This window comes from Stegastes partitus, unplaced genomic scaffold (assembly GCF_000690725.1).
Source record: "Stegastes partitus isolate 25-593 unplaced genomic scaffold, Stegastes_partitus-1.0.2 Scaffold301, whole genome shotgun sequence".
Classification (NCBI taxonomy): Eukaryota; Metazoa; Chordata; class Actinopteri; family Pomacentridae; genus Stegastes; species Stegastes partitus.
The window spans coordinates 370,799-386,616 of record NW_007578032.1 but is presented as its reverse complement, the minus strand read 5'-3'; the positions used below and the strand labels follow the sequence as shown (position 1 = coordinate 386,616).

The window sequence follows — 15,818 nt, the reverse complement described above, 5'->3', positions numbered from 1 at the left end:
GCTTTCCTATCAGGACTGCACTCATCCTCATGTTATGCGTCTTGTACCTCATTTAATCTCTGACTCAATCTCCATTTAACGTGGCTGATGTTTGTTTCCCTGATTCACATCCTTCCACTCTAAAAACAGGATGCTAATCTTTCACAATCTTGTACCACTTATGAGAGGTGTTTCTTTAAGTCAACAACTTCTGGGAAGATCCCCGTTGCGCATTGCACAACCCGACTTGTATCCAGGCAACAAGTGTGCCGCAACTTCTTGAAAGCCGGAGCCTCCTCCCGTCGAGGCCGCCGAGGTTTCAGGCCAGCAGTCGCAGCTGCGTGGGCCGCGAGGCTCCAGGTCTGAGGCCAAGGGTGTTGTTAGCTCCACGGCAGGCTCGCGGGCCAAACGCATGACGCCGGGTCGCGACGAGGCTCCGGTGAGATCTGCGCAGCTTGTGGGCGGAGATGAGATCTTCAAGTTCGATGTATCAGTAAATGAGCAGATCAAACCGGCCCTCCTCCCTGATTTTTACCAACTCTTGACAAGCGAGGCTTTGCCGGATCACAGACTCTCTCCGAGCGCTTTGAGGGAAAAGAGCTTTCATCACACGGCAGAACTCAGCAGTTAGCTAACGAGGACAGCGTCTCAGTAATTACACGACTCTCGCTGCTGATACAGCCGAGGCCTGCAGGGACTCTCGTCTCTCCGCTCGCAGACAAACAGAGTTTCCTCAGAGGGCGAACAAGGCTCTGGATGCCCCTGAACCCGACGCAGCTCCACTGTCAGGCCTTCAAACCTGCTGCTGCACGCTCAGAGCTCTCATACATACGGCGGTACTTCACTATTTAGAGCTGGAACACAAATATCCAGTTGAAACACCAACACAAAGGATGAAAAATGACTCTAAATGATGCTACAATTAATTTAAACATTCACCCAGCTCAGTCGTACATGGACTAACAGTGCAAACTACTGTTATTTCCATCCATCCATCCATCATCTATACACCGCTTAATCCTCACTAGGGTCATGGGGGGCTGGAGTCTATCCCAGCTGACTCAGGGTGAAGGCAGGTTCACCTGGACAGGTCACCAGACTCCACACAGAAAGATCCCGGGTGTCCTCACCGGGATGCAAACGGTGACCTTCTAGCTGCGAGGCAACAGTGCTAACCACCATCCACCTTGCAGCCCCCCGTTCCACTGTTGATTAATTTGTCGGCTATTTTCTTGATTATTGGACTTTTTGTTTGCTCTTTAAAATATCAGAAAACTACAAAAAAAATGGTGGCAAATGTCTCCAAAATCTCCAAATGACACGTTATTAATAAATGCTACAGTAAAGGTGATTTTCAGTGAGCTAAAACATGTAAAACAACCTGATCTTGTGCAAAAACATCACTTTAAACAAAAGATAACAGTCATTCTTGTATGTGGCTGCAAGAAAAGCATCAGATTCTCCAGTTTTTAACCATATTTTGGGGGGAAAACTGTGCACTAATGTTAGAATTTGGCAGGGTTTTTTTATACTAGGGAGCAGGGAATGTTTAAAGAAATATATATTTTTTGTTCAAGAATCAGTCAGTAAAAATGACTGGAAAACAAGATTTTACTGAAACAAAATCAACAAATTAGCAAATTCAAGATGTTTCTCAGTCGTTGTTATAGTAAAGGCTGTGATTTTTTTTGCAATTTTTGCATGTAAAAACACCAAAATTGTCCTTTAAGTGACACTGACGCTCACAGTCGGAAAAAAAACAAACAAAAAACATGTTGGGAGTTAAAGAATAAACCAGCAGGAACAACGGGGACGAAGGTTGCAATGACAATTACTTCCATATTTATTTAGTTTGTCTACTTCTTTCTTGATTAATCGACTGGTGGTTTGCTCTAGAAAATGCAAAAAAATGATTATAAATGTCATTAAGTGTTTCCCAAATCCCAAAATGCCACAATATCTGATTTTGTCAACACATGTTTACTGTCAGAGGAGTGAAAAAAAAGCAGAAAATATTCAGATTGGTAAAGCTGGAATCTGAGAATTTGGACTTTTTTTCCTCATCGAATAAGTTTGTGATTTCAACTCAGTGCAAAAAGTTTGATCAGATCTGGACTAAAATGACGGAGTATTTAAAACTCATGAGGTCTGATTTACCTTGAAGCTACTTCTAATTAGATAGAACCGGCTCCTTTCATCCATTTTTCTTTTTTTTTTTTATGTGTGACATGAAGATTTTGAAAACTTTTAAATTCTGGAAAAGTATTAGTAACTCGAACACTCATTAAAAAAACGAATTAATAGTGGACAACTATTGAGTAATCGATGAGATTTCAGGTCTAAAACATGGAGAGAAGCTGCTGCTGAACTACAACAGTAGTGTCCAGTGTGTTCTTGGGAGGATTTCTCGGTTATGTGGGATGTTCTGCAACGCTCGCTGTCATTCCTTCAGCAGAAACACTGAGGTCTGCGGTTGATCCGGAGCAGAGAGAAAGAAAGCAGTTGTCATTTAATACATGTCACTGGTCTTCGGCTCACAGCGCTGGCAGTGGGAACCTCTGAGACTTCAACCTGGAACACCACGATCCTTTAATAACTCGGCTCAACTGCTCCTTCAAAGTTAAACGTTAACGGAGGAACTTAACGAGGCCACAAACGGTCCGATCACCTGCAGCTGTCAGATTTAAGATAGATGCAGAAAATTAGCAGATTTAGTTGTTAAAGTTGGTCTAAAGCGGACTGTGATGTGGATCTATCAGCAGAAAGGTTCCCATTACATCAATATTTAGCTCATGTGGTCATAATGACGTTACAAATGTGGAAGTCAATAAAAAACCTCTATCAAACGTATTACAGCCATAAAGCAGTAAAAAACAAATAGACAGACACAATAAACATCATGTCAGTAGCACCCTTTGTCTCTTTGCTGCCATAATGTTTGCATCGGGGCACTTTGAGGCGCCGAAAGCACAACCAGGAGCCGAAGAGGAAGCGAAAGCGTCCAAAAATAAAAATCACAAACCATTTTCCCACAGCGTACCCTCAGTCTGAGCTGTGCTTCTAGGATTAATGCAACTTTTCAACAGTGCAGTTGTTCATCAGTGACTTATTCTCCATTTAAATAACGTTATTCCTGCATCAGAGCTTTAAATGTGTAAATCAGAAACTTAAAAAAAAAAAAAAAAAACGGTGATCATTTGACTAAAAAAATTATTTAATCGCATCTGATATTCAGCATTTTTTTGATTTTACGGCTGTTTTTATCTATTCCGAATAAACGTAGTGAATTGACAGGCTTTGCCGCCGATCCAGCCATCTGATTGGCTACACGTCTCAGCTCACAGCCAATCAACACCGAGGGATACATGTGTGGAAGTTGTTTTAATTTAATAAACGTCCAGCATTAGCAGGTTGTGTTTTCCTAAACTTTGACATCTACATTTTTACATTTACTGCAAAAATAGTCGTATATTGGTTCCAAATATCTGTTATTAGTCTCCTGGATTACTATTATTCAATAGGTCTGTCCAATTCATTTTATTTATGTAGACGGTAAAATATTGCCAGAGGTGTTAATTTTATTTTACAATTTATTCCAGCACTATACTTCCTAATAATACACTGTATTTCTATAGTGTTGCCACAGTATTTCTGCCTCTAAATTACATGATTTTCTTTTTTTAAGATGCATAAAATGTGAATTAAATCATATTAATAACAGACTGACCAGTTATCAGACCTGATATTTAGCATTTTTCTGATTATAGTTGTTTTAATTAATTCCTAATAACTGTTTCTATATAGTGTTGCCACTGAAATCTGCATTAACTTTACCTGTAGCTGTCGGTAAAGTTTACAATTAATTTAATTTTTAAGACACAAACTGTAAATGGCAGACACAAGCCATAAATACAAAATGTGTCTAATATTTAGAATATATTTAAGAATGCATATAACACCAAAACAGCTAACTCAATAAAAGGATTAAGAAATAAAGTAAGTTAGATTTTTATAGATTGGAGACATTTATTCAACCAAGGAAAAATAATTCAACTTAATGTAAAAAATGTCCCGTCTCAGTGTAAACTTCATATGAATATTCTTCTAAATGAACTCCAAACAATTTCTACAGCAGCTTGCAGTAAACAGACTTTCTGGTTTGTGGCTGCAGAAAAATCATCAGATTTTATTGTATTTTTAAATGAATAAATATAAACCGCAGTTACAGTTCCACTGCATTTTTACAGCATTTTATATAGTTAGTTTATTTCACTTGCAGAAGATGATATTGGATTTGTGTGGGACACGAGGAAGGAAAGATTATTTATAAAAACAACACTATTTCTTGTTTAAGGATCACATGTGGTGAATAAAATCACTGGGAAGCCTTTATAAACTCAGTAAATATACAAACTTCAGATGTGTCCTGGTAAATGTTTCAGTACAAGTTGTGTATTTTAGTGACGAACACATTAAAACACCAACTTTGTCCTGTGAGCTTCACTGCAGCATCCAGTCTAATGCACAAGTGTCACTTTTGCGAGTTAAAGAACAAACCAGCGAATCGACACGAGTAAAGCTTCGCGTTCACGGCGATGTTTCCAACAGCGGCCCGTTCTGATGCACCAGAGCCGAGCGGTTCTGCAAATGGCAAGCCAGAGCAAACACGATCCGTCATTGACAGGCGACGACTGTCCTGTTGGAGGGCTGGAGGCGACCAGAGGAATCGCTACAGAGGCGGGAAAAGCTTTTCCCCAGCAGACCGTCTGGGGCCGGCGGCGGCACGAGGCTACAAATCGATTGCATTCGCAGCGGCGGCCGCGATTTGATAATTTGATACGAGTCTGTGCATGTTAGCGGACAGAAATCTAGCCTGACGTCAAAGTAATTTCCTCCAGATACTGAGGAGTTTTTTACTGAGTAGAAAATTAGTCTCGAGGGTGATGAATGAGCATCAACAAATAATATCTTCTTTCATCGGTGCTGCTGCGGCGAAACATTCCAATCACACACTGATACAATACGACATCATACAAGTGGTAAAACAAGAAGCTAAAACTCGGTGACATTCTGCCAGACATCTCCCACTTATTGCACATTCGCACCCCAATAAGAGCGTCTTCATCCTTGATAAATGCGCCTCATCTCTGCCCTGTAGAGACTCAATAAATTCACCTCATCTGCAAAAGATAAACTCGCGCTAAATGTAGTTTACCTCCAATAATAGTCACATTTGTCATTTTCCTAACGAGCCTCTCTGCAGCCAGATCTGTGCAGGATTTGCCGGTAAATCTTCCCAAACTCCATCCCTGACATTGGATAACAGGGGACGAACGTCTGCACCTCTGCATCACTAAGCCGGAAACAGAGTGAATCAGAAGTAGAGCGGTGGGGACCATTAGTCTCGGCAGAGGGCCGGCGGCTCGGCGGGGCCTTTTGTGAAGCGAGGTCGGCCTTCGAACAAGTTCCAGAGGGCGTCTAATGGACGGACGCACACAGGCTGCACAAGAGGCGACAACAAAGGCGCTACTAAGCAGCGAGCTGTCAAAGCGAGAAACCGAAACGAGCGAAACCGCAGCGAAACCAGAGTTAACTTGTCAGCAGTGGAGGAGGACGCCTTGTTCTTAAGAGCTGTCAGTTCTGCTGGAGACGAACAAACGACGAGATGCTGCTGGACTCAGAACATTCATCGATTAATAACTGACAAGTGGAAGCACACTGGAGAGCTTGTGATTCAGGTGTAGTGGCTGTTTGTCGCGATAATTTCCAAAAAAGACTTTGAGTAAACCAGTCTGTCAGAAGGTGGCGCTATAGGCTACGTTACATACGGCAAGAAGACAAACAAAACCTGCAAAACTCTAAAAAAAACTAGAGGAACAAACAAAACTTTGGCCTTTTGGTTGATAAAGAAAGGAAAGAAATCCCCAGGAGCTATTTTCAATTGGGAAAGTCTTTTTTTTTTTTTTTTACGTTAGCTCGTATTAGCCGTGTTCGAATGTAAGTTAGAGGTTTGCTACGAAAAGGTGCATCAACTTTCTTTCTTCCGGAAAGTAAAAAAATGACTTTTTTTTTTTTTTTTTTTTAATTGTTGCATAATTGAGGATGTTATTTTGAATTTTTTTTTGTTGCAAAATTGGAGACATTATTTTGAAATTTTGCTATTTCCATTAACTACTCCTGTGATACTGCAACATGCAACAATTAACTGACAAATCGCTGAATAAATTAATCGATTAATTATTCAGTTTGAGACATTTTTTAGGGGGGAAAAAAACACGTAAATTCTCAGATTACAGCTTCTTGAAGTTGAATATTTCCTCCTCGAAGACAGTTGACTGAATATCTTGGAGTTGTGGAACAAAAAAACGAGACTTTTGAGGGCTTTGTGTTGGGCTTCAGGAGACACCGACGGCATTTTATAGACCGAAAAACAAATCGATTTATCGAGAATCTAGTCGACAAGGAAAATAAAACCCATATGTTATGAAAACATGGCGAAGTTTATGATGCAGTGTTCATGTTTGGTGCTACGACGTGACAGTTCATGGTGGTGACATAACAACAAAGCAATGGGAAAATTAAAAAAAAAATATGTGTTCAAGAAAAGTTTCACAGGGGTCCTTTAAAACACAGTAAATTTTTAATTCCTGATATTTGTTAGTGGTCAGAAAAAGGCTCTGATGATGACTCCAGGGTGCTGGTTGGTGAAAGATCAAAACACTACACAAGGTACTTTGTCGGTCACCTGCAGCCTGACGTCAGAAAACATGTTTTAAAGCGTTTCCCTGATAGATTTAGGAACTGGGGGAGCCTGATATGATAGCAGGTCATAAACATGTGCCAGACCTTTTACACTGGCACTATGTGGCGTGGACAAGGCGTTCATTCATCCGACCGCAAACAGAGAAAAAAAAGAAGAGCAAAACCAGCTCGGAGCAACGGCCTTTTAAAAAAACAAATTCATCTCAGCGACGGTTTTAATGTCAGACCAATAAAAACGCGGCGTGTTTTCGAGACTCTTCACACCAACAAGCAAAGAGCTGGCGTCTGTATTCATGACCGTATCAGGTGGTGAAAACGCGCTACAGTTCAGCCTCCCCACCGCATTTATTAGCATCACAGGCATCGGCTTACAGCAAACCAAATAAAAGTGGGTTTGTGTTAAAAAAAAAACCAGAGGAGTTTCACGACTGTCGTTTTTGCTTCCTGAGCTTCAACGACACGAGTCCGCAGATGAAGTACGTTTGTGTCCGACTCATTAAAACATGTTATTAGAGAGAAATCAATGGCTGCATTTCTGCTGTCCAGAATGTAAATAAAGAAAACAGAAACATATCTTCTCCTTTATCTGTGACTTTACTCGTCCACGTGGATCAAACATCCATCTCTAACTCCACTCATGTCCCCTCAGCTCTTCAATGAAGGCGTATAATATCCAAAAAAATACAATAAGGAACAAGAAAATGCATAAAAACATAAACAGCACCCCTTATTTCGAAGAAAACCTGCCCTATATGAACTAAAAAAGTTAAAAACGGTTCACTGTGACGACTATGGAGCCCAACCGCTTCTGTTGAATTCCTCAAAATGTCACTTTTCCAATGACAGCAGCACAACAAACCAAATTCCACTCAGCGCCGCAGAGACGGAGGCAGAACATTCAAAAGCTAGACAAATGAAACCAAAGCCTGTCACTAGAAGCCGCTGCGGGGCCACACATTGATTTTCCTTTAGGCCGCTGAACGAACAGGCGTGTTATGTTCAAAAATAAATTAATAAAAAATGGTGAAAAATACAACATTTATCAGAGCTGGAAACTGTAAAAACAGAAATAATCCTTGGTTTTTCAACTTTCAGGCAGTTGTTTAGATAAATGTGTGTGATGCGCAGTTCTGTCTAGAAAATTAATCAAATCTAAGCTTAAAATCTAAATTTTTTGCATTTTGTTTTTAAAGTTCTTCAATTCAAAATCAATTTATTCTTTATGTCCTACAAAAAATCCCAGAAATTTAACCATCTGAAGTAATGAGATTCTGTAAAAAGCAAAAAATTCTGCCCAACTTGACGCAACAAACATCTGTTTAATGACTCAACTGTGAGAAACAGTCAGGCAACAAAAATTCAGGGACTTTTCAGATGAACTGCAGGAAGTGTTTACACAGAGCTGATAGGAGACACATAGTGAAACTACTTAGACATGTAATTAGTTAAATATCGAAACTATGTTGAGCCACCACTTTCATTTTAAACATTGGTAGCACCTTTGGGGACTTGGAAAGACGTTGTGCATGTTGATTCCAGGTATTTTTCAAACTGTTGTAAAATAATTAATGAAAGAAATCCCACATTTTTCGTGTTTTTTTTGCGATTTTTGGCAGTTTGAGTGTGTTAAGATGCACAAAAGACATTTCTCACTTCTCTCTACTTCTAGTCATGGTTGTGCTGTTTCCATAGAGGTGCAGGAGTTTATGATGCGGTGAAAAATGAGCTCACAGAGAGTAAAAATGAGCAAAGAAACAGCCAGGAACTGCTTGGAGTTAATAGGGAGTTTGAACTGATGCTTAACACAGTTTGCTCAACTATGTGTGGCTTTATATGAGACTTTTTGCCTTTAACATTTATCATACGACCATGTAAAACAAATATGAGGAAACTCTCTGTATTGATATCGTGACGCTGCTTTAACCCAGATCCTCAGAGGACCTGCTGAGGAGACGCTTCACCTTAAGAGAGTCCAAAGTCCAAAATACCCTCAGATTAAAAATTAAATCTCAATCTCATGCCCTCAAACAACATCCGAACACATTAGCCCGGCTCTGCCCTCCTCTCCTTCGTGTTGATTTTGGCCCTGGCGGCGAGCTGGGACTCCATTTTGGCACAAGCCTGCCTCAGAGAGCTGCTCACCGAGCTTTGTATGGCAGCATTGTCTGTATGCTAAACACGGCCCCGGCGCTCAGACTCTCCCCGACAAACCATCACCTCTGACCGTGTTAACAAAATAACACAGCGCCGACTCCAAACGTGGAATCACAGAGCGCCGAGTTTACCGTTCCACTTAAAGATAATTAGCCCGATGCGGTGGCGGCGAGGCGGCTACAGTATCGCTGATAACGCCGCTGCGCTCCGTGGCACAGGAGCCCGTAAACATCACACAGCCAGTCGGCGGCCTGTTGTGCTTTCAGTGAAGTTCAGGGTCAGACTGACGCTGTTCTCTCAGACGAGCAGCTCCACATATCTCTCTGACAGCGCTGACAGGGGTTGGAGAGGGCTCTTGCTTTTTCACTTTTCTGCACAGCACAGTTTCAGACGGTTAAACGCCGCTCTGATGCTGTTGGAAGTAGCTGCAGAAAAAGGAGACAAACTTAGCAGCCTCGGCAAAGTTCAGCTTTAATGACGCCCACAGGGACGTGAATGCATGTATCTGACCCGTTGGGTGGCACTAAAGGGGAGTCCGGAGAGAAGCCGGAGCTTTAAGGGCCTGAAGATCGGTCGAGACACCAGCAAGAGGACGTCTACATAAATATGCATATGTATGAGACACTGCAGGCCAAGGAGGCATTTTAAACTTTAAAAAAGTTTTTTTAAAAAGTCACAAATCCTCACCAAAATTGCTGCCATTTTCACACCAGCCAGCCAAAGAATTAATCAGCTAATTCGGCAGCTCCTGGGATTTTTCGGGTCGAACATCCTCCTGTTTTTATAGGACACTAAATCAGACTCATTAGTAAACTTTTAATATATTATTCCAGCTTTTTCCAAGTGCAAGAATCTGCAAAGTGACGTCAGACGAATGAATCCAAACCAGGCTACGGCGCTTTTCACAGTTTCCGTGACTTATCAGCAAGAATAGTTTGTCTTACATCAACATCTACTGCAAATTTATGCCTTCTTGGATGTTCTGAGTTGTGTTTTTTCAACTTTATTCACAAGAGTTTGTCGGCACGGAGGCTCCACATGTGCACAGAGAAGGAAGAAGAAAAGAAATCTGTTCTGCTGAAATGTATGTGATTCAAAGAAGCAGGTCCTCTGGCAGCAACTTCTTGTAATTGTGAAACATGACTAATATGTTTTTCCACTTAAATCATCACCACAAAGCTCTGCGTGTCCACTGCGAAGCCAGATCTGAATTCCATCCCATAGCAAAAACTATTTTGACTGTTTGCCAGCCAGATGTGAAACATTTCAGATGGTCTCCACTTAATAAAAAAGTCCATTTTCCAGCCTTTTTTTAAAACCATCTTTTCTCTTCAATGCAGCGGTACTCCCCTACAAAACCACCCAAATCATTCAGAGGTGTTTACGTAATCTGGGGGAAGTTCTTGTACGTTTCTAAAATTTATTTCAGAGATAAACTAAACATTGTGCAGCCCAGGTCCAAATCAACCCACAGTTCAAGCACACTGGCACCATGTAGATGTGTATATAACGTACAGGTGTAAGAACATGAATGCACAACAACACAACGCAGACTGCAGCTCTTGCACCATGCCCACTGCACTTCACCCCCCAGCATTTATGGCCTTTTCTGTTTTTTTATCATTTTTTCTTGTCGTTGCATCGTCTTGTTGGAGAGTCACTTCACCGCCCACGCTGTACAAGAGGAACAAAAACTTCTTACATCTTGAATATAGCACGTAGAAAATGGGCTCGAACCCTCAACCCTACAATTATTCCATCAGGCTGTCTCAAACAAAACCGGCCAACGTGCTCAGCGTCTGTCTTATGATTAAATAACCGGTCGTAAACAATATCTGCCAGCGAGATCAGCGATAGAACTAATCAGCGGCAGCTTCACTCCACTAGAACCCGAGACTTTCCTGCTAATAAGCGTCTCTCTCTCTCTCCGGCAGCAGCTGGTCTCCGCCGATGATCTCCCACAATGACAGTTGAGTGCAAAGGGCTCGTGATTTTTAAACCACAGCCCAGACGAGCCATTTCATCCAGAGCAGCACTTAACGCCCTGAAACACTAGGAGCTCAGCGGCGGCCTCCATTTTACCTGTTCGCTCAGCAATCGGCTATGCTAATGTGGAAACGGCCCCCCGCTTCCCTTTTCCCCTCGACCATGACCGACTTCTGCACAGCCCAGCAGGCCTCCCGCTGGCTCTGCTTTATGACCTGGCAGGCTGAAGCCGAGCTGAGGCAGCATCGCGGAGTATCACATAAAAAAGTAAATAGATTCCCTAAAAAAAAAAAAAGCAATCGGCACGCCCCGACGGATGCCTTTTAGCTTGCGTAGACATGCTAGCTCATCACAATGCTGGAACAAGATCTGGCGACCGAAAAAAAGAGGAGGATAGCATGTGAAAATGAATTTGGTTACAAGTTCTAATGAAGTGCATGTTTGTGTGATGTTGGCAGGAGGTGAGGAATCCTTACGCAGAGTGGCCGATAATGTAATCATCAGTGAGTTTGTCTAAATGAAGCTGTCATCGAGTGCTGCAGGACCGAGAGCGTAAACCCCGGTAATGTGAGTTGACACTTTAATGGGAAGAGAAAACGAGACGAGCAGCAGCACCACCAACAAACGGCTGAATATTCCTCATTAATTGCCGTTTTGCAACTTCCAAATTGTCGTTGGTGTAGTGTCACTCCCGGTTTTAAATTAGGGTGTGGACGTGGGCCCGAGCGAGAGAGGATGTGTTGTCGCTTTTATCGAATCCGCTCCTTCCTCCCACCTGTCAGATGTTTCCACGACCGCTCGGCTCAGCTGTAAAAACACAAAAGTGCTTTCAACGCGCTGGTTTTCACACTTTGACCCCGAGCGGGGCGTCGGTTACCTTTACGGGGTCAAACAACATCCACGGCTTCGCTTCGCAGCTACTGTATTTCAAAGAGCGAAGCCGTCGTGTCTGCAGAGCTGATAAAAGTAGAAGAAAAAAGAAAAGCCAGTGGGTTCCTCCTCTACGCTCCCCGCTGAGAGCTCCGGCAGCCACCTTGCTCGGCGTCGGGGACTCTGCCAACTAGTCGCCCTCACAGATACGACCACAGGGATCGCCTTGTGCTCTGAACACTGGGAATAAATCACCTGGCTGGGCAGCATGTAAAGCAAAACAGAGCGGATGAGTGAGTGAGTGAGGTTGCACATTAGATTTAAGGATTTTTTTGGGTGTAAAACGCCAACTATTCTGCACATTTTGAAGATGAGAGTCTTTCTTTTAACACCTTTGAGTTTGAACCTGCTGGTCAGAAAACAACCGCTATCACATCCAGTCTTCAGCATTTTTCTCTACAAACATCATTATGTTGTTAACCGATTCCTTATTTTCACTCGTGCCTCTATTTAAAGTCTCCACTCTCAGGGATCACCGTGTCCTCTGGGAAGAAAAAAAAAAAATCACCTCACAGGGTTGAATATAAAGTAAAAAAGAGAGCATGGGAGAGTTAACTGTGGTTACATGTCAGGTCGACTCGCTAACTGATTAAATTTGCTTTCTTTCGAGGATGGATTCACCGTTTTGCTCTGGTTTTTTAAGTTGAACATCTTTGGGTTTAAAGCTGTTGCTCAGAAAAAGCGACACCTAGGGCTCGACCAATCAGATCCATCCATTATCCTCATTTTTTTTTTTAATCCAATTCCTGGTAAAATAGTCTGTTTTAGTTTGTTCTCTATTGTCAAGAACTGCAATAAGTAGCATGCCAGCCTTAAATAGGGACTCATCACACTAATAGTATCTGTCAAAATAAAAATAAGCTCCTCCCCTTCCACTTTACACCTGTTCTTATTTTCAAAATCCCTTTCAATAAACAACAACAATCTCCAAGCAAGTTTTACAGAGGCTAACTTTGCCAGTGTCTTCACTAAGCCAGCTTGCCTGCGTCCAAATGTTCCACCAGAATAATCCCTGTTTTGAGGGGGCACCTGCGCTGCATCCCGGGCTTAGCGTCACCCAAAATAACTGGCCAACAAAAAATAATACAAACAACTCAGAGTTGTCCTCCCTATACCAGAATGCTAATGAGGTGCAGTCAGGTCACTCTGTGCTGCAGAATAGTCTGATTATACATGACTAAAATTATTTCAATATGATTCCTTTTGATGTACACTTTAGCCCCAGTTACAGATATTTCATTTCACTAGACCCTACTGACATCTTCTTGGATACTATAATATATTAAGGCAAAACGACTACAAAAACAAAACATTTCACTTCCCACTATAGCACAATAATAAAGATGTGCAGTTGGACCATTATGTGCTGCAGAATAGTCTGACTTTGCAAGACTAAAACACCTGCAATGTGACTTTATTTTGTGCATCATTCCACCTTAATCCTTGTTATTGCTCGTTATCGGTTCGCTCTGCTGATATCTTCTTGGTCAATGTGTGACATTAATGCATCTACTACAAAAACAGAACATTCCTGTTATAGCAGAATGATACTGAGGTGCAGTCAGACCGCTCTATGCTGCAGAATAGTCTCTCAATGCGAGATTAAAATAACTCCAGTATGAATTGAACTTGCATATCGTTGAGCCCTCGCCCAGATGTTTGTTATTGCTGCTGACATCTTCCTGGTCACTGCAATGCTTTTACTACAACAATACAACATGTCAGCTCCTGTTGCAGCACAATAATAATGATGCACAAGGCTAAAATAAGGGCAATATGATGGGTTTTTTGCACATTGTTTAACCCTAGTCATCGCTATCGGTTCACCCTACTGACATCTCTATGGTCACTATGTTATGTTTGAATTTACTGCAAAAATAAAAAGTTCCTGTTGCAGCAGAATAACAGTCAGACTGCTCTCTGCTGCAGGATGGTCTGACCACTACAACATGACTTTATTTTGCTTTTCCTTCAGCCCTGGTTCCAGATATTTGTTGTCAGTGGAGCCCTACTGACATCCCCTTCACATCAGCCCAGTACTACTACAGAACCAGAGCGGCTCAGTACTTGTTGCAGTACTTCTGAGGCAGTACTACTCCCAGTCCAGCCTTGTTGACACTTTGATGAGGTGATGTCACCTGGCTGGATGTTAATGCAGCAGATTAGCCCGGATGGGGCTCTAATATCAGCACGTCTAAGCCTCATACACCGGAGAGCCTCAGCCACCCGGTACTGCGTTCAGAACCTGGAGTACTGCCGGTACTGCTGGTGGTGGAGCGGTGTTTAAACGCCTCAGGTGCCCGGTGCTCCGGAGCAGCTCTCCGGGCTCCGAATCAGCCGACAGTTAAATCAAAGCAGGCAGCCGGTGGTGGCCGAGCACAGCAGCCCGACTCCGGCCGTGTGTGTGTCTGAGCTCACGGTACCTGAATCTCCCTCCGCAGTGCTGGCATTGGTCCCCGACCCAGCCGGGGAAGCACACACAGCTGCCGGTGGCGGTGTTGCACTGGCCGTTCATACACGGTTTGTCGCATTCCTTCGCCTCGGTGACGCCGGGCAGCCCGGACAGCAGCCCGACGACCGACAGCAGGAGCGCCGTGGTCAGCATCAGCCAGCTCCGGCCGCGGCCAGAGCCCGAGCAGGCCCGCCGCGTCGCCCCGTACATTCTCGCACAAAAGATGGCTGCTGGGAGGCAGGAGGCTCCGCGGCTTCGGAGGCGGAGAGCCGACGAGCTGTCCGGCGGAGCGGCTCCGGTTGTCGCTGAGCGTGTGCGCGGTGACGGTGAGTGTGTTCGCTGGTCGTCTCCGGTGTCCCGGTTTACATCTTCCCAGCGGTTCTGTTTCCCAGCGCCGCAAAAAGCCGCATATTGACGTCCAGAAGTGACGCAAAGGCGACGGAAGTGCGCAACGGCAGGGGGCGAAGCGCGACGGCTTTAAACTTTTATTTTGAAAAACCTCGAAGGCGAGCAAGCCCCGCCCCCTTTACAAAATAAATCACCAGTGATTCTGAAAATTTCAAATCAATATTAAATAAAGAAACACATGAATAAATAAACAAATACGCCAATAAAATAAACACTTACACAAAAGAAGCAAAAATATAAATAAATATAATAATTCAATCAACAGGTTTTCATTTTATTTTTATGTCACATTTATTTCATTACCTTATTTAATTGTTTGCTATTTGATGAAATAGAAAACTGTAATGAAATTCCATTTAATACATATTTAGAATGTTTAATTCAACATTAATTCAATATTAGGAACATCAATAAAGAACCCTTTTAAATAAATACACATGGTTCTAAAAATCACCTGAATTATAGTTACTTTTCCATTATATATGTATTTATTTATATATATTTCCAAACTATCAATTTTCCTCATATTCTGTGTCCACATTCTAAGATGAGTTAAGTATCTACTGTCTGAACTTTTACATATTAAAAAATGATTTAGTTCATTGCCATGTTTATTTATTTCACTGAGTTATGTATTTATTTAATATTGAATAAAATGATATTTCACTGAATAGTTTGTCCTATTATTGAATGTCATTGAAATCAATATTTATATAAATAAACAAATATAACTATGAAATAAACCCTGAAATTCTATGAATTCATGAATACCATCCATCCATTATCTACACACCGCTTAATCCTCACTAGGGTCATGGGGGGCTGGAGTCTATCCCAGCTGACTCACGGTGAAGGCAGGGGACACCCTGGACAGGTAACCAGTCTATCACAGGGCTACACTTAGAGACAGACAACCAAGCACACTCACATTCACACCTACAGACAATTTAGAATCACCAATTAACCTCAGCATGTTTCTGGACTGTGTGGGAGGAAGCCGGAGGGAGCGGGGAGAACATGGAGACTCCCCCACCGGGACGCGAACCAGCGACCTTCTTGCTGTGAGGCAACAGTGCTACCAACTGCGCCACCCTGCAGCCCCATTCTTGAATACCTTTATTTTTATATTTTTTTCAAATGATTTTTC

At 42.5% G+C, this 15,818-nt stretch overlaps 1 protein-coding gene across 1 annotated transcript in view; it reads right to left on the bottom strand.

The window, feature by feature from the left end:
• Positions 1-14,661, bottom strand: part of atrn (attractin) — a 197,954-nt gene extending 183,293 nt beyond the window's left edge. The window contains exon 1 of the mRNA XM_008283190.1: positions 14,235-14,661. Coding sequence (XP_008281412.1) covers positions 14,235-14,473 — 239 coding nt within the window. The 5' untranslated portion in view covers positions 14,474-14,661. The remainder of the gene's footprint in view (positions 1-14,234) is intronic.
• Between the last annotated feature and the right edge of the window lie 1,157 nt (positions 14,662-15,818).